Source organism: Spinacia oleracea, chromosome 6 (assembly GCF_020520425.1).
Source record: "Spinacia oleracea cultivar Varoflay chromosome 6, BTI_SOV_V1, whole genome shotgun sequence".
NCBI classification, from domain to species: Eukaryota; Viridiplantae; Streptophyta; class Magnoliopsida; order Caryophyllales; family Amaranthaceae; genus Spinacia; species Spinacia oleracea.
Window position 1 is genome coordinate 131483940 of NC_079492.1, and position 24644 is coordinate 131508583.

The 24644-nt window shown below is 37.2% G+C and overlaps 1 protein-coding gene across 2 annotated transcripts; it reads right to left on the reverse strand.

Moving 5' to 3' along the window:
* Positions 1-1970: 1970 nt before the first annotated feature.
* On the reverse strand, positions 1971-20679 carry LOC110793466 (chromatin modification-related protein EAF1 B). 2 transcript variants are annotated; one of them, XM_021998339.2, is made up of 23 exons: positions 20172-20679; positions 16080-16281; positions 15946-16000; positions 15734-15831; positions 14302-15649; positions 14092-14211; positions 13684-13926; positions 13001-13192; positions 12158-12238; positions 11819-11876; positions 11271-11740; positions 11111-11164; positions 9500-9557; positions 9206-9399; positions 8882-8935; positions 8715-8795; positions 8440-8577; positions 7798-7914; positions 6573-6673; positions 6224-6442; positions 5755-6127; positions 2865-4629; positions 1971-2379 (listed from the first exon to the last, which is right to left on the reverse strand). In XM_021998339.2, the coding sequence occupies exons 2-22, from the start codon at positions 16220-16222 to the stop codon at positions 2950-2952; spliced, it is 5877 nt and encodes a 1958-aa protein (XP_021854031.2). In that variant the 5' UTR covers positions 16223-16281; positions 20172-20679; the 3' UTR covers positions 1971-2379; positions 2865-2949. The 2 variants fall into 2 exon arrangements, with proteins under 2 accessions (XP_021854031.2, XP_021854032.2); XM_021998340.2 differs by lacking the exon at positions 20172-20679 and adding an exon at positions 19844-20099.
* Positions 20680-24644: the final 3965 nt, after the last annotated feature.

Consider the following 24644-nt stretch of genomic DNA (forward strand, 5'->3'; position numbering starts at 1 on the left):
ATTTGTAATTTATATTGCCCTAGTGGCTCATTCGCACCAAAAAAAAAAAGATGGGAATGTCATTTGTCTTTAAAATTAATACGGCTTTAAGTGGGCAGTAATGACTTCATGAAAGTCATTAAGAGTCTACATTTCGTTCAAGCATTTCATCGAACATTTTATGGACATGATGTAAACAACCATTTTAAGCGTAAAAGTGGAATACACGGAGTGACGTAAAGAAGCTAGAATATAAGCCGAATTTTATGACATTGAGAACATGACACTATAACCTGTTTTAGAGATTTCAGGTGCATCTAAATTCTAATGGCAAAAGCAAGATTTTATAGCAGGTGGAAAACATGAGCATCAACTTCTTTTTGTGACCAAAACGTCACAGTTTTCATTTACGATTTTAGGGTTTATGATATACGAAGTATTTAGTTTTAATTCGAGACATAGGAGATGCTCTATTGGCATAATTTTTATGTAATATACGCAGTAGCATGTATGATTAACTATGTTTTCATCATACTACACAAAAAAATTATGTTTTCTTCAATTGTAAATATATGAATGTGAAGACTAATAATGAAGTGTGCGAAAGAAAGGAACATACAACCACAAAAAAACAAATAAAAAGGAGTTCATTTCGTTAAAAAATAAAATAAAATAAAATAAAATAAAAAATCTCCTTCCTATAATCAGCCCGTTCATCGAACGGGCCAAAAAGCTAGTTTATTCTACGTGTTTCCTAAGAAGAAAATGAAGAAATGTGGGTCGCGATTCGCGACAATCCTTCGCAAATGAGAAGAATACATTTACTATTAGGGCATCCACATATTGAAGTTAATTAAACACATCACCGGTTTTGTAGTTTCGATTTGCCAAGACCATCATGATTTTTTAGTACTGTATTATTGCTCTTGGTTATTATTTCTAAATTTCGTTTTTATGTTTATCCAAACATTATACGGAGTATTTGCAATTGTGACATTAATTCTCTATAAACATCCTTAGTTATTATACGAGGTATTGATTTAACAAGATTATGATTTATTTATCCCGTACATTAGCACAGGCACATACTAGTAAACTAATATTTCATAACACTCACGTACTCAAACTTCAAAGCTGAGACGTCATTTAAGGAAATACTCTCTAAGAGTTCAGATAGTGTCTTCTTCTATACACCACAATTATAGTTTATGAACCTATTTTTACTGTCAAGAATGTGATACTCATTATTAGCAAAATTATGTTTTGGGCGCAATTTAGGTATTTACCAATATTGGAAACTGGAGAATTGTCGGCTATACCAGTTGCATCACTAAATTGCTTGTGTTCGCATGGATCGATGGTTACAAGTCTGGAAGGTTAAAAAATTGTAACCAAAACAAATTGAAGATCTGTTGATTAAATTAGAGCCATACTTATTCTCTGTTGACCCCAACTCTTTCCTTGGCTTTGGGTGCACCATGGAAATGAAGGTCCATTGTTCGATTCTATATTCAGATGACCCGTCCCTCGGCTCATAAATACATAGCCATCAATCCATCATCCATTGTAACATACTAACATTTTATGCTGCCCGTCACTTGAGCTGTTTTTATACGTAACAAAATCACTGTCTAATTCAAAACAATGGAGCAACTACTAGTTACAAAATTCTGAGCCTGATTAGCAAAACAAATGTTCCAACTTTCAAGTGATGCAGAACCTCATACAGTCATACCTGCCAATATACAACACAGTTTGCCTCTTTTCTCGCTGCTCCCCCCTGTACAGTATTCACAATCATGTGTTTCCTTTTTCTTTCATGCAGAGAGATGAATGGGGTTAAACTAAAACAACAGTACAATAACCGAGGAGGAGAGGGCAAATGTTTTAACATAAACATTTGAAATCTCTCGCAAAATTACCTTTACAAAACAAGGATTATACACTACCAACGAAAAAGTTAAGCTACCTACAAAAGGCGATCAAAACGATGACTAAAAGAAAATTCATTATACACTACGAAGCTATATTCACAAAATTTCCAAAGGCATTTGCCTGTAACAATGAAGCTTCCCCCTTAACTCCAACCAAAATTATACATGCGCTAACTATTTTTTTGGGGGGGGTGAAAAGGAATAAACCCCATATCAATGACCAGGAAACCCAAATTAGGGGAGAAAAGGAAAAGGATAAAAAAAAAGGTGGTTAACAAGATAGAGATAAGAGATCCTGTACACATACCTCTATATGTCTCTATCTTTACAAAGCTCTAAGCAGCGGTAATATACATTATAAACCCAAAAAAGCCTGCCTAAAGTTGTCAAGTCAGTAACCTGGAAGCTACGATCATCATCCCATTTACCTTTTCCTGTAGAGCCCTTGCAAATTTAACAGCTCCATCTGCAAGTTATGCCATGACCTAGTTAGCTTCTTAATAAATCACAATCCCTAGAGTTCTTATGTAGAGAGAACATTGGATAAGGAGTTATGCCCATAGAGAGGACATTGGATAAGGAAGTTTACAATTCCCAAATCACAATCTCGTATAAATGAAATACCCTAAGTAATGCAAGAAGCTATTTGGTTGAGTGAGGCTAGTAGGAAAGTTCAACATATTGGAGAAGGTCAATTAGCCAGGTAGGAGACAGGAGTGGATTAAGCAAGCAATTTCCCCTATTACATAAAGAAGTTCCTCAGTTTGGTCAAGATTTTCTATTTCCCAATAAGGATAACCTCCTATATGTTTCCATGTCAAGCAAACAACCATCAAGTGCCTACCAATAGGCCAACATTCATCCTAAAGTATCAAACAAATGTATGCAGTTTCAGAATATTTAGATGCATTTCATGGTCATGAAGAATTTCAAGTGTTTGTGGAAACTGACCTGTACATTGCTGTTACAAGAGCATGCCGATTTGATCCTGGAAGGCACAAGCGTGCCGAGACTTGCTCTCAATCAATGGTAAGGATCATTCCAATCTTGAATTAGGGGTCCTTGCTAGCACACTGCTTTGCGCAGCTTGAATCTGTGACTGAGGCTGTTGTTGTGGCACTATCTGGCGGGATTTTTCAAGTTGCTGCAGCTGGTGCTGTGACTGCTTTTGCGGTAATATGGGTTGAAGTGGTGACGTGTTCTGGAATTGCACCCCATGCCCATGAGCTTCCACGTTGCCTGACTGCTGCCTCTCCCCAAGACCATCGCTAACTGGTGTTAATGTCTCATTACCTGATGAAGTTGTAATAGCTGGACTGCTTACAGGACCTGATGAAGTGGGTGCATTATTCATATTGGTATCGCTTAGAGGGTCCTGAGCTTGTCTACGCGCACAAGTGCTGGCAGAAGATGAAAGAGGTAAGGCACTGGTAGAATCAACACATGCTGGTTGAACACCGGCATTTAAAGAAGCATTATTCGCTCGCTGCTGCTCCAATGGGGCATGATCAGGTTGCGACTTGTTCACCGTATCAGGATTCACTTGACGATTTTGTTGAACAGCCCTTTGAAGAGCAGGCTGAGATTGATTAACAGCCTTTCGGAGAGGTTGTGAATGTCCTTGTAATGGTTGATGGTTAGGAGAAGGCATTGCCGTTGATGAAAGTCCTTGGGTTGAGCCTGCTGATGCAGGATTAGAAGAAACTGCAGGAACCTGGTTGCTACCTTCCAAGTGAGAAGGTATTTGTTGAACTTGCTTTGGTGTTGCTGGAACTGAATTTGCATATGGCTTTTGATGTTGCAAATGACTTGAATTCTGGGTTGAGGCCAAAGGTTTTGATTGGTGCATTGTACTTACACCAGACCCTGAATATAAGCCCTGAGGTTGCATCATATGCACAGCTTGCTCCCCTTTTTCAGCAGCTTGATTTCCTGAGTTCGCTGTAAGGCCATTCAGATGAGATGGATCCATGGGAAGATTCTGATGCATCAGCATGTTACTTCTTCCCACTCCTTTCAATAGTTTAGCCTGCTGCTGAGGCTGTGATTGTTGACGCTGTTGTGGATGTTGCCTACCAGATTGCTGATACTGCTGTGGAAGCTGTTGTGCTTGCCGTTGACGTTTACCCACCTGATTCATCAATCCACTTGGACCACTTTGTGCATTCCGCCCAAGTCCTTGAGGTGTTGCTTTCCCCACATGGTGCTTTAGCGACTGCGATGACTGGGAAGACACATGAGTTATTGGAGATGAAGGAGTTAGTGGAGGCAACGATACAGGCTGAGAAGCAGATGGTGATTGAATCTGGGAAGCATTCTGCACAGAAGATGATGCAGGTAGCTGGGAAGGAGTTTGGGCATGTGTCATCAATGCACCTGATGCGGGAAGCTGTTGCTGTTGCTGTTGCTGTTGATGCTGCCGCTGCAACAATCTTTGCTGAATCTGCCGGTCTCTTTGAAGACGCATAAAGGCTTGTTGCTCTGGAGTGACAGTGTGATTCTGTCCTGGGAGATGCGAATGATGAGGACTACCAAGCACATGGGAATGTTGCTGTGGCATCGGATGTTGTTGGTGGTGGTGGCCAGCATATGCTTGAATAGGTGGAGAAGCAGTCTGATTAGTGAAGCCAGAACTCAAAGCACCAAAAGGAGGGACTCCTGGGCTACCAGATTCTGGCAACGTCATCTGACGTTGATGCTCTGAACTCTGTCCAGGCTGCACACAGAAAGCAATGTTAAAAGAAGTTTGAGTGAACTTAGACGGGGCAAAAACAATGCTACAACAATGCTACATTGACTTTGAGTATTCATCATTTCATCCTATGCTTTAAGGAACTAACTTCTTCCCCGAAAATAATATAAAAAGAAATTATATATGCCCAAAAATGAAGGGAATGCATAGAGATTCAAATGTACAGAAACAACACAGGGTTTGAGTTCAATTAGATCATTTATTAATAACGCTCTGTCCATCCTTCCCTCTCTCAGATGATTAAATAATCTACGTGAGAAGATTATGAAGTTAAATTTACTTTTAGTGTATTAGCTTGGGAGTGTGCCAACACTGCCAAGTAGACCTGTCAAACGGGTCGGGTCGGGTCGGGTTGTAAAAAATTATTTTCGGGTTCGGGTTAGATCGGGTCGGTCACTTTCGGGTTCGGGTTTACAAATGCTTGTTCAAGACCCAGAACTTTCGGGTTCGGGTCGACCCAACGGGTTGAGAGATTTTAAAACGCGCATTATATTTTCATTAATTTAGGTGATAAATATACAAAATATGGGCACAAATTAACAAATTTTCCTACACAAGTTTATATTTAGTCAAATTCAACCATAAAATGACGTATAATTCAAATTAAAATCATATTACACACAATAATAGTAAAAACAGCGTGTTTATTATGTTTAAATTTTCTCATAATCGCATTTATTACTATAAATACAACGATTTTCAATCGGTCGGGTCCAAAACGGGTTCGGTCGGGTTTTGACCCATTACTTTTCGGGTTGCTCGGGTTCGGATAAAATCGGGTTACGGGTCACAAAATCTTGTTCAGGACCCAGTATTTTCGGGTCGGGTTCGGGTCGGTTTTCGGGTCGGGTCGATTTTTGACAGGTCTACTGCCAAGCCACTCGAATGCTTGGAATCTATCCTTCATTTCTGTAATTTTCCAGTGTATCAATCAAAGTTCATCTTCGTCCCCCGTAAGTTGTTTACCAGTTTCACAGTTCATTAAATGAAAATAAAAAGAATATTTACCATCTTCTCCACCAATCAGAATTTAGACTACATGGGTAGTTAGGCACTCTTGTAAAGGAAAAGAAAAGAAAACAAACTCACCCGCACCATATGCAATGCATCACGATGTCTAAACATTGAATTTCCTTGACCCGAAGCTGTTCCAGAGTGCATATTCATGTTGCTAGGCATCCCTCCCGTGTTGGAGGAAAGAGCAGTATTCAGCATTGGTGAAGATGAAATTCCTTGAAGTCCTGGTCTTGAAATTGACATACTTCGGCTCATTCCGGCTGCCATGGCAACGCCGTTTCCACCAGGAAGTATACGCACACCTCGATCAGGTCCTGAAAGAGACCCAGCCGACAAGTTTGACGACTGAACATTTCTTCCAGGTATCATGTGATTGTACTGCTGTAGTCTTTGCTGCTCCTCTACCGGCAAAGATGTAGACCTAGGGACTGGGTATCTAGCATCCCTATCAAAACATAAGGTTCAGCATGTGAGCATGCATTTGCTGATACGCTACAGCTAAATCAAAATATGTAAAAAAAAAAATCATTGAACATATTACCGAGCGTTAGTGAACTGAGAAGACTGAGATGCCAAATTGTTAACACTACCCATGCTAGGAGAACCTGGAAGACATGGGATCGAGGAATTGAGCCCACCAGATGGATATATTGATGGTGATGGACCCTGAGTTGGCATTGCCAACCCTCCGGCATGTGAGCCTTGAAACCCAAGAGGAACATCTTGGTTGGATGGAGCAATATCACACAGATCAAGTGGCCTGGCAAAAGAGAGTAAAAGGAAGTCCGGGATTGGACATGCTAATAGCAAAATGACTGACAAGAAATAAAGAAAGATCAACACATCCCAAAAAAACACTTAAAAGCACTTAAAGAAGAATAAAAGCTTACGTCAGAATCACCCCATTCAAATTGTTCGGACTGACTTGGGAGAGTGCAACAACATGTGAACCATGAACAGGTGTTAATTGCTTCAAATCCTGATTATCATTCTTTACAAGGAGGAAAGCACAAGTTAGAAACTAAAATGAGTCAGTGATTAAGGTAGGACAAGTTTAAATACCATACTATGTGCCTCACTTGTCAAACACGCAAATGCACAACAGTAAGAAGAACAAACTTGTTTAATAATTCTCATCCACTTTTTAGGGCATAACATCAACTATCAAGGTTCAATTCAAGGATGATTATTTGTTTGTCCCATTTCAAGTGTGTTGCAAATTTGAGCCAATTTAGCTGGAATATTTGCGAGGCAACAGTACTTATTTTACAACCACCAAAGAACCTTATAAATGTTTTATTCGTTAAAGAGTATACATTTTACTTTCAATCTTAAAAAAAATCACACATCACTTGCACATGGTGAAAATGAACAAAACAGATTATGCAAGGAAAACAAGTGTGTAAATAAAACAGAGAATGCTGTTAAAAAAAACTTCGCAACAGCAGATGCTATTTATTAACCACAACTCAAATCTCCCATCATAATAACATCACTTTGATCTCCTACTTATTTCATATGGATTAAACAAAAGGGTAAACAAGACAACATGCTTCAACGTGACTAGAAGTCAAAGAAATTGAATTTTGAAAAAACAATCCCCGTAGATCTCCTATTTCATGTGAATTGAATTCAAACAAACTTATCATAAAGTTTTGAAAGCTAATGAACCATAATTAAGATACAACCACAAGCAATTAACTAGATGCCAACTATAATCACCTCGTGAAAGAACTGCTGCACAGTTTAGGAACTCGAACTAAAGCAACCAGTTTGTTACTGTGATTGTGTAAAATGCCTTGATAAAACTAATAACATTTTGCCATGGAAATAATTTTAAGAAACACTGCAAGTGGCTGAAAAAAGCACCAGAATTGCGGCTATAAAACTACAGAAAGTCTATCACAAAACAAGAAATTAAGGGCAACATGTGAATAAAAGCAGCGAATTTAAGCTTAAACAAGCAAATTATTAGCAAGTACAGATAAGGTAATATAGATGTTACCGTGTGACCCTTAATTTTAAACACACTAGTTATTTACAACTTCAAACATATTTATGACAGCAGCGACAATTATTCTAGTATTATGCCTATGCATTATTAAAAAAAAATACCTGTTTCTTCCCGTAATGTAGTTGCTGCCCAATAAGGAAGATCTTCTCAAAATGGGACTTAATAGTATCCTCCTCCATCGGTCTCTGCAGTTGCTGAAACAATTGTCTTGCACTTCCCTGCATAAATCAAGTACAACACATTCAGCAAAAGCAGCATTCCCACCCCTCAGGACATATCATTACAAGCAATTCATAATCAACTACTCCCTCCGTCCCATAATATAGTGCTCGTTTGACCAAAATCATGGTTATTAAGGTAAAGGATAACATTGATAATAAAACAATAATTATTTGTATTTTCAAGATAAAGTACATGTTAGGTGGCTTTTATGGAGAGAAATTAGAAATTAAAGGTGTGTACATAATAAATGGGTTTAAAATGACAAAAATCAAGCACATGGGTTGAATAAAAGTCAAAAAGTACAATTTTCAAAGTAAAAATTCTGACCTTTTTAGGACAATTTTGGAATTACAATTAGTGCTTGAGGGTATTATGGGTAAAAAATAATGGTTTAAGATAGAAATAGGCACATCATTTTAGGAAAACAGGCACTATATTATGGGACGGAGGGAGTAGGATGGAAGAGGAAAGCCTGACACATTAATAAAGCATTATTTCAATACAAATAGCCTAGAAATTGCCTTTGGTATCCCAGGTAACGTAGATGGATAAGGTTGAGAAGATCCAGAATCCTCAGCACTATCAGCACCATCACCAGGAGTCCTGTCCATCAAATGTTTGTGCCGCTCCTTGCAATCTTGAGGCTTGCGGAAAATGCACTGGATAATTAACAAAGAATAACTAAGTAATTCTCTTTGGAAAGGGGAAATAATAAATTTCTAATTTACAGTTAACAAACTTAGATTTTTCAAATAATTCTGCAACTGCTGACAAGGAGCTACTCAAAACAGAATACCTTGAATCGTAAAGTACTGTTAATAGCATCGCTTACAAGCTCCCAATTTGGACCCATATCATGAACAAGCACAATAAGTGCCTGGAGGAAAAGGAAACAAAGAATATCAGGAAATTTCGAAATGAACAAATATACAGCTGATAGGAGAATTGAAGGAGAAAGAAAACCTGATCTTCAAATGAAGTCCACGGGCTTCCCGAACCAGTCTGAGCAGCAGGCACCTACAAGGAAAATTAGTAAATTCATGTTATGATCTCACAAAACCAACCACTACCCAGTTCAGATACTGCTTGCAGCAGGATCCAAGGTGGTCAAGACATATGAGAAAATACACCGAAACTCCGAAAGTCGGCACCAGTTAACACTAGCCTTGCCATTGTTTCCTCGTGTAGTATTCATATGTCCTAACAGAAAATTAAAATAACCAGCAAAAAGATGACAGCGAACCAGAAGGCATAATAGGGCATAATACGGCATTCTTAACATATTACCTTAAGCCCTTTCGCTTTTCTACTCCTATCCCGGCCACCAATCAATTTAATGATTTTGCTCTGGCTGGACATGTTACTCATTTGTGAAGCAACTGGTGAAGCAACTGACCCAGCCATGGGCATTGTGCTATCAAATGGATTATCCAATGGGTGCTTAAATGTCTTCGGCTTCTTAGTGTGTTGAGCATACATACCTAAATATGGAAGAAAAGGTAGAAGTATACAAAACTAATTATTATGGTGGTATAAAATAAACAGAGAAGGAAAAAAAGGAGAAGAAAAACCAAATCTCACCGCTATTCCCATTGGGTTCAAGCTGGTAACTCTCGTATCTCTTTCTCGCATGATCTTTCTGTATTACATATAAGACAATGTCAGATGTTTTGAGTATCACCCCAAATATAGTCCAAATATAAAGCCAAATAGCCACACAAAGTAACCTCACACAAAGAAGGACCTTACAAGTAAAGCATCTATGTTACAGCAAAATTGCCAGACTATAGGGAAAAACTTCACCACAAAATGTTTTAATTGACAACTAAAAGGACAAGAAATGCACAAGAGCTTCAGACCCACCTCCAAATTCATCAGTAATACTACCACTACAGAGCTGATTCTAAGTACCACTATGACAATTATATTTGCAAGCTGAGCAGAGACAAAAGGTTAAGAAAGGGATAGGGCAAGAATGTTACAGAAAATATAGGGGGGTACAAGGAGAGGCAACACTAAGTCATCTGAACAAAGATGGGAACACTTATAAAATACATCAGTATGATTTCTTTGATGTAGTGCTTCAGTGCAACTAAATGGATAAAAGCAACGGGGTAAGTGAAAGAAAAGGTAAAACTGAAGTTGGAGAACGAGATGCCTAGAAGTGGTGGGGACTAAAAACCAAAGTGACATTGGAAGTTTTGGAACAAATTGCGAGACAACCTTATATCTTTCAAAGATAGGTTTAGGTGGGTAAGAATGGTGACGGAGGATCACCACAGCTGAAAAAAAATCCTTGTACTGTCAACCATCCGTGTATATACTATTTGTCTTCTGTTTTTTTTCTTCTTTCTAATGATACTTGCTCCCTAGAAAAGTGACAAGACTTTGAGAATGACGAAAACTAAGGAGACATACATTTATAACTCACTAACAGAAATAAACTCCCTTTTTCTTTTCCCAATATCCCATATTAAAAATTTTAAACCCTCTGTTGAGAAACCTTTTTGAGATAATTTAACCTCCAACTACACTTTCAAGTGTTTCACTTCCTATTACTTTAGATTGTAAGTTTCTATTTTCTCTTCAATCTTTCTGCCGCTCTTGTAAGAAAATAAATAGGGATTGGCAATGCTGAAAAAGAAATTAAAAAAATAATAACCATTCTAACAATTAACAGCTGAAAGAAATGTCAGGTAAGGTGAAAATGAAAGATGCAAACCCCAGATAGGCCACCATTACTTTACAACCAATAAGATTACGGCTCAAGCAGATCTACAACGCTAAGAAGTATGCAGCTTTATCCTACTGATCCTAAAAACGCAATTAGAACAACAACTGTGATGGTGACTATATGCAACTGTGTCCCCTTGTTCCTCTAGTATGTGTTTAATAATTACTTCTGCATTCTCACGTTCTGTTCCAGCCTCAATTATGTGGCCTGCTTGCACTTTTTCCTCTACTCCCTGTCTCTGCTATATGCCTATCTTTTCAAACAACTTGAGTAAAGAACATACTTGGTACCTACCCAATTCAACATAAGAGCTTTATTCTATTAACACAAAATATATCCCTCTCCTTGCGGCAGGGTTACATTTGGTTGTGTTGCTTTGACTCGGTTTTCAAATAATAGACAGTCTCTTTAAACAAATTTTGCAGACAGGGAAGTAAAGTATGTGAAAGCAAGGACACCTGTTCATTATGCAAGGAAGAGTCAACCTGCCAATTGGGATCATATCCTGCACCCTGTAACCATCAAGAATAGAGCACTATTGAAACAGAACAGATATTGCAAAGAAATTTAGTCTAGTGATTTCAAGTAACCCAGTATCTAGTTTAACCAATTAGTTACCGGATGCTTAATTTTCTTCTTCTTCTTAGGCTTTGCCGAAATTTCTGGAGAATCAAATGAAGACTGATTCTCAAAGCCCATGCCAGAATCAACCTCTGAGCCTCTTGGGACAATGTCATCCTGGAAAGAGTTGGTATCTCCACTAGAAGCATCTGCCCTACTTGGTGCTAGAGTGACCCCAGCCGATCCAGCACCAAAGGGACCAACAACTCTCGGCCTAGATGCAGTGCGTATCCTTTTTGTGGGAATAGAACCAACACCATGATTGTTGGCAGGCCTTTTTCCCACTAAAGCAGACTGTGGGGTTCCATTCCTGCTATCCAGGGAGCGTACGTAGCCAAAGTCACCACCGTATTCATATGATTTCATGTTTTTCCGTTTCTTTTTTGACGATCTCCCAGAGTCGAATGGTAGATCGTAACCATTTTCTCCTTCATCTTCTTCATAATCATTCTCTTGATATCCAATTTCTAAAACAGTTAAGTGCAAATGTTAAAAATATAAATCATTACACAGCAAAAAAGAAATTCAAGCAGACTGACCAGTACCTGTGGCAGCATCATATAAAGACGTATCAACTTCCTCCTGTATATTGTTGCTCACCCTCTAAATTAATCATGAAGTACATGGAAAGATGCATAAAGAGAAAAGGTTAAAAATGATGTAAAGCACACGTTTATAAAGAAGAAAAAGAGAGCCATATAGGATAATTCATAGCTTGAACGAAATAAGAACAATACACGACATGTCCAAAGAAGGATTAGCAAACTATATACAGTTACATAATAACTTATTCAATATCCAAGCACATCAAGCTGTCAGTTTGATTCAGAAAACAGTATTTCTGGGATATTTAGCATGTCATATAAAAAACGAGATGTGTGTACCTCAAAATCTGACAAACACTGTTCAATTGATTTTCTGTAGATTCCAATTGCACCAGGAGGAACCAAATAAAAGAGATTTTCCTGGAAAAAGAAAGTGAACAGGAATGTGAAATGAGGCCTCGTACAACATTAAGAACACTAAGAAGTGTAATATTAGACAAGCAAATCAATTTCGGGAAGCATATCCAGCACACATAGCTCATGTGAAAGAGACGGCCAAAGGTATTATAATAAGCATCAACCACATCCCAGTAGTAAAAACAGCATTGATTAAACATTTGCAGTGTTGAGAACACTGACATCACATTAATCTAGTTGCCATGGGGAAGGTTCATATGGAGTTCAACAACACAACAGAGTTGCACATAGTCCAAAAAAGAAGGAACCACTACTGAAGTGTATTACCCTGACTCTGCAAAATATTAAACTCATTAGAAGAATCCATGAGGGTGTTAGGGATTCTTATAATATGTTAATGCTGTGTGTAGACTATGCTTAAACAATAGATTCTGATCATCAGATCCTACTATCATAAAAAAACAACGAATCAAATGATATTCCCTCTCTTTTTTCCCAATTCAACAAAAGGTGTCTAATCATTCAAAATCATGGCCAAGTATTGCTAGCAATTGAAGGCATCAGATATGTAACAAACAGGCACGGAAAAGCACATAGGAGAGAAAGAGCAACATAGATTCCAATAAATTGCTGACAGGTCACCTTAAGTTGTACCAACTACCAAGTGCCCACCCCATGGACGGAAACAGAGAGCCATATGGCATCCCCAGGCCCCAGCATCAGCAAGATATCGTAATAAATATCAAAGTGATGAAAAATCAATACCTCTGTAAGCTGGTCCTGCCAAGAAACTCCTATTAAGTCAATATCACATGCTACATCAGGAGTCCCTGAACCCTCAACTTTGACAAAAGGTGGTGAAGAGCGATTATATTGCAAAAATCTAGCTGCATATCCATAGACAGCGAGATCCCGTTTACATCCAGTAGATTGCAGCTTCTTTTCAGAAACGTCATCCTGTCACAATACCATGCAATAAAGCTAAGGAAAAAAAGGCCACTTAAAAGCATAGTCTCCTATCTAGTTAAAGAAAATACGCAACACCGGTATCACCACATATAACAAAAAAAATATCAAGCAGCAGAAGATATATATTTACGAAATATTACGGAAATAAAGACGTTATACTACTGTAACACATTGAAAAAAAGGGAATTAAACCCAAGAACATCAGAGCAAGAAAATATCACACCTGCTCACTCAACAGATAAACAAACAGAGCATACATCACTGCAAATGAACATAATATTAAGCTTCAAACCCAGCTCAACAAGTTTTTACATCTTCATTAACCTCCACAACATTACAGCAAAGCGACAGCAATAATGTCATAAGACTCACAACCAGTGAGAGAGGTACACAGAATAAGCCAACTAGTATCAACTATATTCAGAATAAAACAAAATAAGACAATAAGCAAATGGATTCAAATTTCAGAGGTTACAAACCTTTTCAAAACCTCCAGCCACATCCTTCACCTGTCCAGTTTTATCTGCCCCTGATGAAGCATTGTGCGTAACATTCTCAACACGAAGACCTGCTGAATGCCAAAACTCCATCACAGCCTTTGCCAATGTGAGGGATACACTTTTCTGCTTCCAGCTCTTATTTTGTTTCTCCAACCTTAATCGAGAAGCAAAGGCTGCCCGGTGGCAAATTTGAGCAGCAGCTGTTAATTTCCAAACACGCTCCTGGAAGAAAATTCCAGAATACACGAAATGAAATGAGAACGATACTGAACAGTTGACAAAACTTCATGAAGTGTCAGGCAATAGAACCAATACAATTAAAGTAGGGACTGAGTTAAAAATACTGCAAAGACAAAACTGAAAAGAAAAATGTTCCAATTGACAAACCTGTGAAAAATCATTGGCTAACCACGCCATCTCTTCAAGGACAAAGTCCCATTGAGACTTACGGCGGTGCTCCCTAGGAGTCAAACCAACAGATAACTCTGCTATCCTTTTACGTTTGGCCTGTTCAAAGCACCATAATCCATTAGTCATGAAGCAAAAAGTACCCACTGAATAGCTCACACATCATACATAAAAAGAAGAAACAATAACCTCTATAATCCGTGCCTCTTCCAATACCCTGTCCTCATGTGCCTTGTCAAGCTGCTTCCGCTGGTTTTCTCTAGAAGTTTGAGTGTTCGAAGCAGGAGGCGGTGCAGACAAATCATTCCTATTAACTTCATGGGAAGATGGTTCCACAGAAGAAAGAGGTCTAACAGGACAAGAGCTCTCTACTTTCTGAACGGAATCATGACCGTGGTCTTTATCTGGTTTTGTCTCAGCATGATCAAGTGCCAATAACTCCTCTCTATTTATAGGAAAGTCGGGCTTGTCTGTAGAAGGATATCTATCTCTATCAACCTCTTGATCTTTATCGGCAAAACCATTGCCATGGTGGCTGATAGAATGCTGATCCTCCTTAATACAAGAAACACTGTCTAGTGGATTGGTAACATGCTTCTCACTCAGCATTTCATCATCTACATTGATGCACTTCTCCCCAAGTGGTAACTTGTGCTCCTTAGGGACCCCATTACTATCTACATTCTTTAAGTTAGTATACAAATCAATCTCAATATTTCCATTTCCATCTACACTACGGCTAGTACGGGTGCACGAGGATTCAGAATCTAATCCTTTTGTAACAACTGCATCATTACTAATAATTGCATCATTTGGTGTTGGCTTGCCATCTCCATTGAATTTACCAGATTCATCCAGTCGTGAGGCACTAACAATATCTTCCTTTTTCTCTGTACCAGAACACGGAGGACCTCCAGCATCTACAGGAACTACAGTCTCCTTTCCTGCAACTATATCAGGTTCGACATTGGTTGCAGCAGCAGGAATCTCATCAGCTTTTACACTTGAATTTTGCAGCTCCTCCCGATTTTCCTTCGAAGTTGATATAGTTAACTTACCTTCAGAAATTTCACTGGCTCTTGAGCATGTAGATGTATGCAAACCATGGGTGCCTTCTGATTCCAATTCAAACTGATACTCGGATGCAACAGGTTTGGCAAGGATCGCATGTCGACCAGGCAAAGAAGAATTCTGTCCGCGTGATGCCATGTCACTGGAACTTGATCGAGGGCCATCACGATTTGTCCTTGACCGATTCCTTCTCCTATACGCTTGACCTTTTTTGGGATGGAAAATAGGAGAGTCCTCAGACTCCTTGACATTTTGGCTCCCATCAAGCTGAGAAGAATGTTCTGACGGAGTGATGGTACCTCTAGTAGGATGTTTAGACTTCCTTTCACTTTCAAGAATCTCGTTCTCACCATCAAAATTATCAGCACTATTTGGCTCACAGAGTGTAGTAACACCTAATCTTCCACTACTTTCAACCGAATCTCCATGAGGCGAGGCAGTCAATGCAAAACTACCTTTTGCTTCACTGTATAACAATAAAATTAATACAATAGCAAATAAATAGTATATTTTAGACACTTCTGCAGAAGAAATCGAATTTCATTATAACCTCGTCAAAATCTGATCTGGGTGTTGATACGTGTGTGAGGTAGACTGGACACTCACCGATGCTGCATGACCAAATTTGAAGTCAAGAGGGTTTCCACCCTGCAAAGAAAAAGGCATAAGCCACACAATGTTTGGCACAAGAACCAGAGAGCACATCAACAGAAGCTGGGATAGATACATCAAAAAAAAAGAAAAGATGACAGATCTACTTACTTTCTCAAGAAACTCAAGTTCTCTCCTCCTCTCCTCTCGGACATCATATTCCACTCTGTCATAAATTTAAAAAAAAGTTTATTGTCCATAAACAACCAAAAAAACCATGTTAGCAAGAGACAGATCCATCTTACCGTAAATCAGCCTGTGCTTTCTCAATTGCTGCTCGGCGTGGAGAGGGTTTGTTTCCAATACCAACTCCACCGTCAACAACTCCTCCCATGGAATCAACCTCAGCATTTACGAGGAAAGTAGATCCAGTACTAAATCCATGCATTCCTCTCCAAAAAAGCTATAGTTGGTCACCTTCCATTGCTCTGTAATTTGGTCAAATCTCTGCAGAAAAGACGTACCAACTTGTTTAATTACCCAAAAAAAAAGGTGACGGAAGAACAAGGAAAATTTCTACTGCTTAACAAAAAGCTCTACTTGCAGTTTAATGGGAAGGGCCATAAAGGGTAACAAGAAATAATACTGAAAGTTGAACCATATTGTATACATCCAAAGATTGAAAATGGTCTCTCACTACTCTAGTACTCTCTCCACAAATGTGGACTGAGTGTAGTAGGCTTGAATTTTTATAGATCCACATCCACAGATCCTACAACTGGAACCCTCACTAGATTATTTCATTGTTGTTGAATACATAAAAGGTTGAAACTGAAAGAAGATAGGAGAACTACAAACTTGCCAGACTATGATCAAGTAAGGAAGCACCAGAGTACAACACCCCGACCCAAACCAGAGCTTAAGTCCTCGAAGAATGATACAAGAAAAACAAAAAAATTATAGCCTAAAATCTCTTATAATGTAATCTCTTACATGGGCAGAACAATTCCAAAACATAAAATAAGAACTAATCACAGAAAATCCAAAGGATTGTTAATAGTTAATCATGCACATAAGTATAAAAAAAAAAGTACTCCTACTGTTCAAATAGAAGTGATATTTGCTATTTTAATGTCATGTGGGGTCCTGTTATATCTTTTTTCAAACTTTAAATGTGTAATTTAAGAAACAAAAAAAACATCCTTTATATTAATACTTCCTCCGTTCTTTTTTAGTTGACACGAAATCACGTTTGCCAATGTAATAATTCAATCATTAATATCTTTATTTATCAATCAGTAAAAAGTATAAAAAGTTGATATGATAATCAATACAATGAGACGATAAATACATGACCCCCCGCCACTATATTTTTTCTTAAGTATAAACCATATTTGATAGTCAAAGTAGATTATAATATTATATGAATAGTGTCAAAAGTTAAGATGTGTCATACTGTCATCTAAAAAAGAACGGAGAAAGTATGTAGTTAAAGATGTGAACAGTCAAAGTTATGCATTGGAGGACGTGAAAAGCAAATAAGAGTTTTAATAGTCGGAGAAGGGAGTAATATAATTTTTCTAAATCCACTATTTAGCATCAAGGCCAGAAATTAAAGGTCAATTTAGCGTTGGGCTCGTATGCTAATCTTAGTTTTAAAAAGCGCGCTTTTTTGCACTTAAGCCCTGGAAGCTCAGAAGCTCACATCAAAACGCTTCTACCAGCTGAAGCCTAGCGACATACAGGAAGCGCACACGCTTCGGTGCTTCTGCGCTTCCTAGCGCTTTTGCGCTTCCTGTAGTCTGGGCACATCAGACCCTTCTTTTTTATAAAAAATAAAGCCACGTGACTCTAATCTTCTTTTTAAAAGTATCACGTGATTTCTTTTTTTTAAAAAGTGAATATTTGGGAAGTTTTTGAAAATCCTAGTGCAATTTTCTCCCGTAGCCGGATTTCTATAGCCTTCTCGTCGGATTTCTCCCGTCTGATTCTGAATTTTTCTTTCATCGTTTTGATTTCTCTTTTTTTTCCATCTTTTCTTTCCATATTTCTCCATCTTTTCTGAACTTTTGAAATTTTATTATTTCTTTTCGGGTGCGCTTCGCCTGCGAAAAGCGTGCGCTTCCGCTTTGCGCTTAAGCTCCAGGGCCCTTTTGTGCTTCACTGCGCTTCGCGCTTTTCAAAACTAAGATGCTAATGCATATAAATCACACACACACATGCCAAGAAATGAGCTCAAAGGAGAAGAGTGATTAAGACATATGAGTTGGATTTAAAGCATTTGGTAAATGGAATCTGATTGATACTCATTGTCAAGAGCATGTTGGCAAATGGCAACTAATGTTTAACCATTTGATTCAACATTAATGACAATGAAGCTTGAATCCCCTCCCCCTTCTCTCAGAAAAATTAGAATTAAATAAATAAATAAAACTGCCATCAGATCAGTAGCAAAATTTACCAAATTAAGCTCCAATTAAATCAATGGAAATTTAAAGGGGGTAAAAGTATCCAAGAGAGATAAATATTGGACTCAGACCCCTGATCTTGGTTCCTAACTACCAAATGGTAGCAGGATATCATGAAAAATCATGGATATAAATCTATCGAAAACAGATCAGAGAAAGAATAAGAGTGGATAGTGGATGTTGCTTTCAGGATTTGATTAAGAGCGATGAATTTCAAGGAAATAGCAATAAAGAGAGGAGTACAGTAAATTGAAGGCAGTGCATCTTTTTTTTTTTAAAAGGCTTAGGTACCAAGAGTCCGCATGTCATTGAATCTCAAATTATTTATCAGTAAGCCTCAACACTCAGCTGTTCTAGAATTCCTCTCATTTAAGGCCGGCTTTCAATATAGATAAACACATATGTACATGCATACTTCCACACAAATATTCATAATTTCATATCCTGTGTATGTACGCGTACGTATGTGTGTGTGATGTGTGTGTAACTGTGTATGCACACACAGCCACACAAACACTCTCAAAAACATATATATGTATGCTTACATATTTTCATCACTCTTACTTTTAGGTTTTTTACTACTATTGTTAGATTCTCCCTTTTCCTAGCACCGATGAGCTTTATTACTAGATTACAAAATACTAGAAGTAATAATATTTGCTTAAGCATTCAACAAACTTGAGTACGGAAAATTAAAAATAACATCAAAGCTGCAAATCCAGAATGTCATTCTGTATGTGGTATACTGGTATCATCCTCAGTGGCAAACAAAGAGCAACCATACTCACCCGCAATAACCCTCCGTCTTAATACTTTGGAGATTTCTCATCCAACGTGTGACATAGAAAATAAGGAGCTTGACTTGCTCACATGCCACACAGTACACAGGGAATTCATTCTATTTATTTTTTATTTTTGAGTAAAAAATATAAAAAGACATTCTATAGAGAGGTTAGTTGGCAGAAATCATATTTATTCATAATAGAATTAGGAATATGACATAACAAACCGAAACCTTCCTGTATTCGTTGGAAATGAATACTTATAACAAATTGAGGTTTCCCAACATGCCAAATGTAATAAACTCATCTGATAAGTTCAATAACTATTTTTCCTGTACAAGAAGAACCCACATTTTTCAGAAAGCATCAACAGTCTAACACGCATGGATTACAAAAAAATTAGAAAAGAATGGTCCAGAGGGCTGGAGAAACATAAGAGCAGTAGTTTCAACACTCGAGTATCCAGATAGGAGGATAAACATATATGGGTCACTGATATTCTAAATAACTAAAAAAGATTTGCCAAGTCCAACAAATACTAACAGCACAGAACCACTGCAAAGTGCAGAGACAGCACATACTTGAAGATGTACCATACAAACAAAGACAATATAGAACAACATCATGGCAACGTAGTAAGTGGTCTATGCTGAGTACTAAGGTACTACGAGATGAAAGCAGGTCAATAATGACATTAACAGCAGAACATATAAATGAAAAAATGGTCCGTAATTCACCTCAAAGCAAAATTCTACAGATGCCACCAGCAAAAGTTAACTAGAAGTACAAATTTCAAGCTATTAATGATCAAAGTAATACCTGCGCAACAGCTAGTTTCACTTCGCATCAAGGGCAAGCTCGAAATAAAGATTTGCACTCAATGCCACAGATAAAAAGCATCAAAATTTAAATAACTAACCCCAAAAAAGCACCCCATCACCATCCCAACAGAAATTCAGCAGCATAAGCAAGCAGAATCACATTTCAATATCCCCCAACTCATCAATTGATCTAGTAGGTCGAAAATCAAAACAAAACGAACACAATTTCATTCCCCCTAACCCTAATTTCCCAAACTTGATGACATTCTAGGGTTTGCGAAAATAAAAATAAAAATTAGGTCAAAATTAAAGGTCGAGAAGATCACCTGAGCAAAACACACCACCCCCGCAACACGAAACCCTTAGATTACAAAACCTATGTCGCAAAACAGCAAGCGAAATTTGAAATCCTTTGCCCTAATTTCCGAAACTAGGGTTTTTTTAGGGCTTGTAAAACGAAAATAAAAAAAATCGATTTTCCTTTTTCCTCCTCTTCAACAAACGAATTCGAACCCTAATTTCATGAAATTAACAACGATTTCTCTCTCCAATTTCTCAGCAAAAATGTCGAAGCATGCAAACACGTCCTCAAATCGAAGTGTTACTAATTTTTTTTTTGCTGTTTTTGTTTTTGTCACCCCCCTTTTTTCCCAGAAAAAATAAAGCTTTTCGACCTCGACGTTGTTGGTTCTTCGTTTCGAAAAATTAAAAATAATTAAAAATAAAAATAATTTTTTTTCCTCGTGGGTTTTTTTTTTCCCTTTTTCCCAAACAACAAATATAAATTTAAAATAAAAAATCCTTTTTTTTTCGGTTTGTCTCTCTATCTCAGTGTCTTTTTTTTCTCTCTCTATAAAATGTGCAATAGTGGTAAGGAGATCTAAATAGTAGGAGTAAGAGGGAGCAAAGTGGGCTTGGACGTGGAGAACTATGTTTTTTTTATACAAAATTCTTGTAATGAGGAAAAATAAATAGAACGTCTTATTTTATTTTAATAAAATATTTTGGATTTCGGGTTGAATAAATATTCTTGATGGGAAAAAAATATCATTGATAGAAAAATATAATGCGTTAAATGTGAAATTAGATATGCATAACATAACAGAGTAGAAGTTCTGACATAAATTTTGTAATCAGACTTGTTAACCAGGTTTATATTTGGGTAAGAATTTGAATTAGCAACCTTCATCTTGCCGTGAATAATGCTTGATAGCTCTCTAAAACCGCAGAGGACTTCACAATCAATTATTGTATTTTGTTAGAAAAATCTGTAAAATAAAGTAATGTATCACATCAGTTTCGTAAATACTGTAGAAAATAATAACAAGTAACTCATATTGAATGGAGAGGGAAGATGCCCACAAAAATGGGGAGAAAACCAATAGAATGATTGTTATTTGAAGCATATGAAATTATGGACTATTAAATATTTCCTCGATCATAGGTTTTTTAACATAAAGAACGTAGATGGTCGCCCCAAAAAAACCACTCGCTTTAATGTCATGGAGATTAGAGAAACAAATAGCGTTGAAGAAGGAAATGGAAAGGGAGAGGGAAGACGATGATATCGTCCTCTTTGAAACTTTAGAGTATACATGCTCATAAAACACATTTTTTACTATGTTATCTCAATACGATATTTATTTTTGCTAATATATGATTCTATTATATATTTTTATGAATGTGATTTGACGCGGTTTGTTGAAATCGCAGAATAATATTTAAAACAAAAACATTTTCATAAAATCTATTTGGATCAAATTTCATATGTAAACAATATTTCTTTTTATGAACGTTTGATATATGTAGATTTTCGATATAAAATAACGTAAACTACCCTTTTAATAGAATGCTTATATATAAAAAAAAAATTGTTTTACTTGGTCATTTAGCACAATAATTCTCCTCTCGTGCACTTTTGAGTGATCGAGGAACAACTATGTTACACTCTACACAGTTAATCTATATTTTTACGAATATATTGTTTCACATAATCTAATTAGACATACTTTACTATGTAAATATACTTCGTATGATTTTCTAAATCTTTTCCACTGGTATATGACATTATCGTAAATGGATTACTCCTTGCCTTTTAAGCTAATCAAATTAGTTGTTAAGTTTTACTACCTCTTTCGTCTCAGATTAGTTTGGCACTTATCATGTCACACAATTTTAGGAAGTAAATTGTTGTTTGGTTATCAAATATTTTAATTTTGGAAATGTAGATGTGAAAGGAGATAGTGGGTATTATTTTATTGAAAAGTGGATGTGACAGAACATAGTGTAATAACTTTTAATTGAATGTGAGAGAGTGTGAGACCCTAACTCTTTGGGCTTCTTTTTTGTTGACAGCTAAAACAACACTTCAAAGGCTTTTATTCTCTTGTTGAGCAAGAAAGTGCGCCTTTGCTACATGGTTTCTACCTACATTAATACACACAAAGTAATCAAGAGATGATGCAAGCTTCCTGATTTCAGCCACGATTGTGGCGATGTGTGTACTGGCTTTCCCTGGGTCTTGAAGAGCCTGAACTACTTCCCTGCAATTAGATTTTATTAGCACATTTCCTGCAATTTGGGAGGCATGATGTAACCCCCACCAAACCGCATAACATTCAGCCTGTAGGGGATCTTGAACAAAGAGCTTCATAGCTCCCTTAACCCTTGGTGACTGATGCGTGTCTTCCTCCCATCCTACCGCAGCAATCCAATGGTTCTTTGACTTCTGATTATGATTCTTCCACGCAGCATCCACCACCGCAGCAATGAAGCTAGTTGATTGACATTTTCCAATCTTGAACACGCATGGCCTTTGGCTTAAAGGCACACTATGAACCTCATGCAGCGACTGAGAGGTGGCCTGTTTGAATACCTTCATGTGCTCCCACCTTTGGACGTGTACCTGTGCAGCTTTGAGAATACTCTTTGGGCTTTCACTCACGCCTCGAAACAAGATATCATTTCTATGCAGCCATAGTGACCACATAATTGAAGTAAACTGAAGATCCGCGTTTCTATGCAACCATAGTGACCATAGTGACCCGAACTTTTTGGTAGTAGAAAGAGAGATGAATTAAAATACTTGTTGGGTTTTTTCTAAAATAGAAGTGTACTCCCTCTGTCCCAAATTATTTGCCACAGTTTGACTGGACACGCTTGGTAATGCACATCTTTGACCACTAATATCTTTAGCTACGTACATATTAAAAGGAAAAATTTGTCAATTGCAACCTAGATTTTTGGTGAGTTTGTGAATTACTACCTACATCTTTAAAAGTTATCAATTACTACCTACATCTTTAACATTTGATGTCAACTACTACTTAGTAATCTATTTTCTAACAAATTAGTCAACTAATAATATCATAATCACCCTAATGGTATTTTAATTACAAATTAAAACTTTTCTCAAAAGAAAATAAAAAAGTTACAAATTAAAGCCATTTATTTTTAATCGATGCAGTTAACAAAGTGGCTATCCAATATCGATTGCCGTCTTTTCCCTTTACTCTTCTTGTCTCTCTTCTTCCTCTACTTCTCCTCCTACCGCAACACCGGAAACATTCAATTCAACCCGAGCTCTGTCCAATAATTGTCTTTATCGAAGGTGACAGCGGCGGCGGAGTTGGCTCGAAAAGACGAGTTGAATCGGTCTAGGATTGTGGTGTGTTTGGTGAGTGGTGCTAGGAGGTTCGAACTCACTAGACCTTCCATTATCGACCGAGTTCTGAACGAGTTTCCTAACTCGGACTTGTTTTTGGTCCACTTGACCCGAATTCCTTCAAGTTAAAAATTAACTCATCCAAACTTAAAAATCAATGGTTTTAATTTTTAATAAATAATTAAAATAACTAATATATAATTAGGGTGATTATAGGTTTTATTAGTTCACTAATTGGTTAAAATATAGTTAAATGACAACTAGGTAGTATTTGACAATGAATGTTAAAGATGTAGGTAGTCAGGGGCGGATCTACATGGTCCTTCAGTGGACCAAAAGGACCCCCATTTTTCTAGAAAAAAATAGAAAAGTATATATATGTATTTAATGTACGTTTAAGATAATAATGAATTGGTGTAGATCAGTGGTGAAATTACTTGCTGAAACTCTAGCCTTTGAACGCGTATGTCTTGTGTTCAAATTCCGACACATGCACTCTTCAAACCTACTTCATTTTTTTTTGTCCTTACCCAGTTACCCGTGACCATTCATCTTCATGGTTTCTTACATTCTAAAATCTTTTTGGCTTTATTTTTTCTTTTACCATTTTATGATGTTTTCATGATTTCTTCCTTGCTCTTTCTTTGTTTTTGTTTTCTTATAATTAGATGTTAGTGAAGGAAATAATTCCCTTGGTCCAAGTTTGCATTTAATGCTAAGTCTAATAAATGTGGTTCAGTATTAATTAACAAGTTAATAATTCAATGAGATCAAGTGATCTGAATTCCAAGCTAGAGGCCGCTTCAGTTCAAGTGGAATTAATAATATTAATCCACAACTTACTCTTGATTGAACCCGTATGGTCACGCAAATAGTGTGTGAACGAATCAAGTATTTAAGTAAATATAATATTCATTAAGTACTCTATTTATGTCATTCAGAAATGATGGATCTTGGTTCCAAAGGGAGCTAAAATCATCAAAAGGAAAAGAAAGAATATTTGCCGGAAATGAAGATATTACCGGAAATGGAAATATGGTTCATGACGGAAATATGAATATTATCCAAGTAGAAGATATTATCGAAAACGGAAATATGATTCGTATCGGAAAATATTAACGGAAATAACAAAATT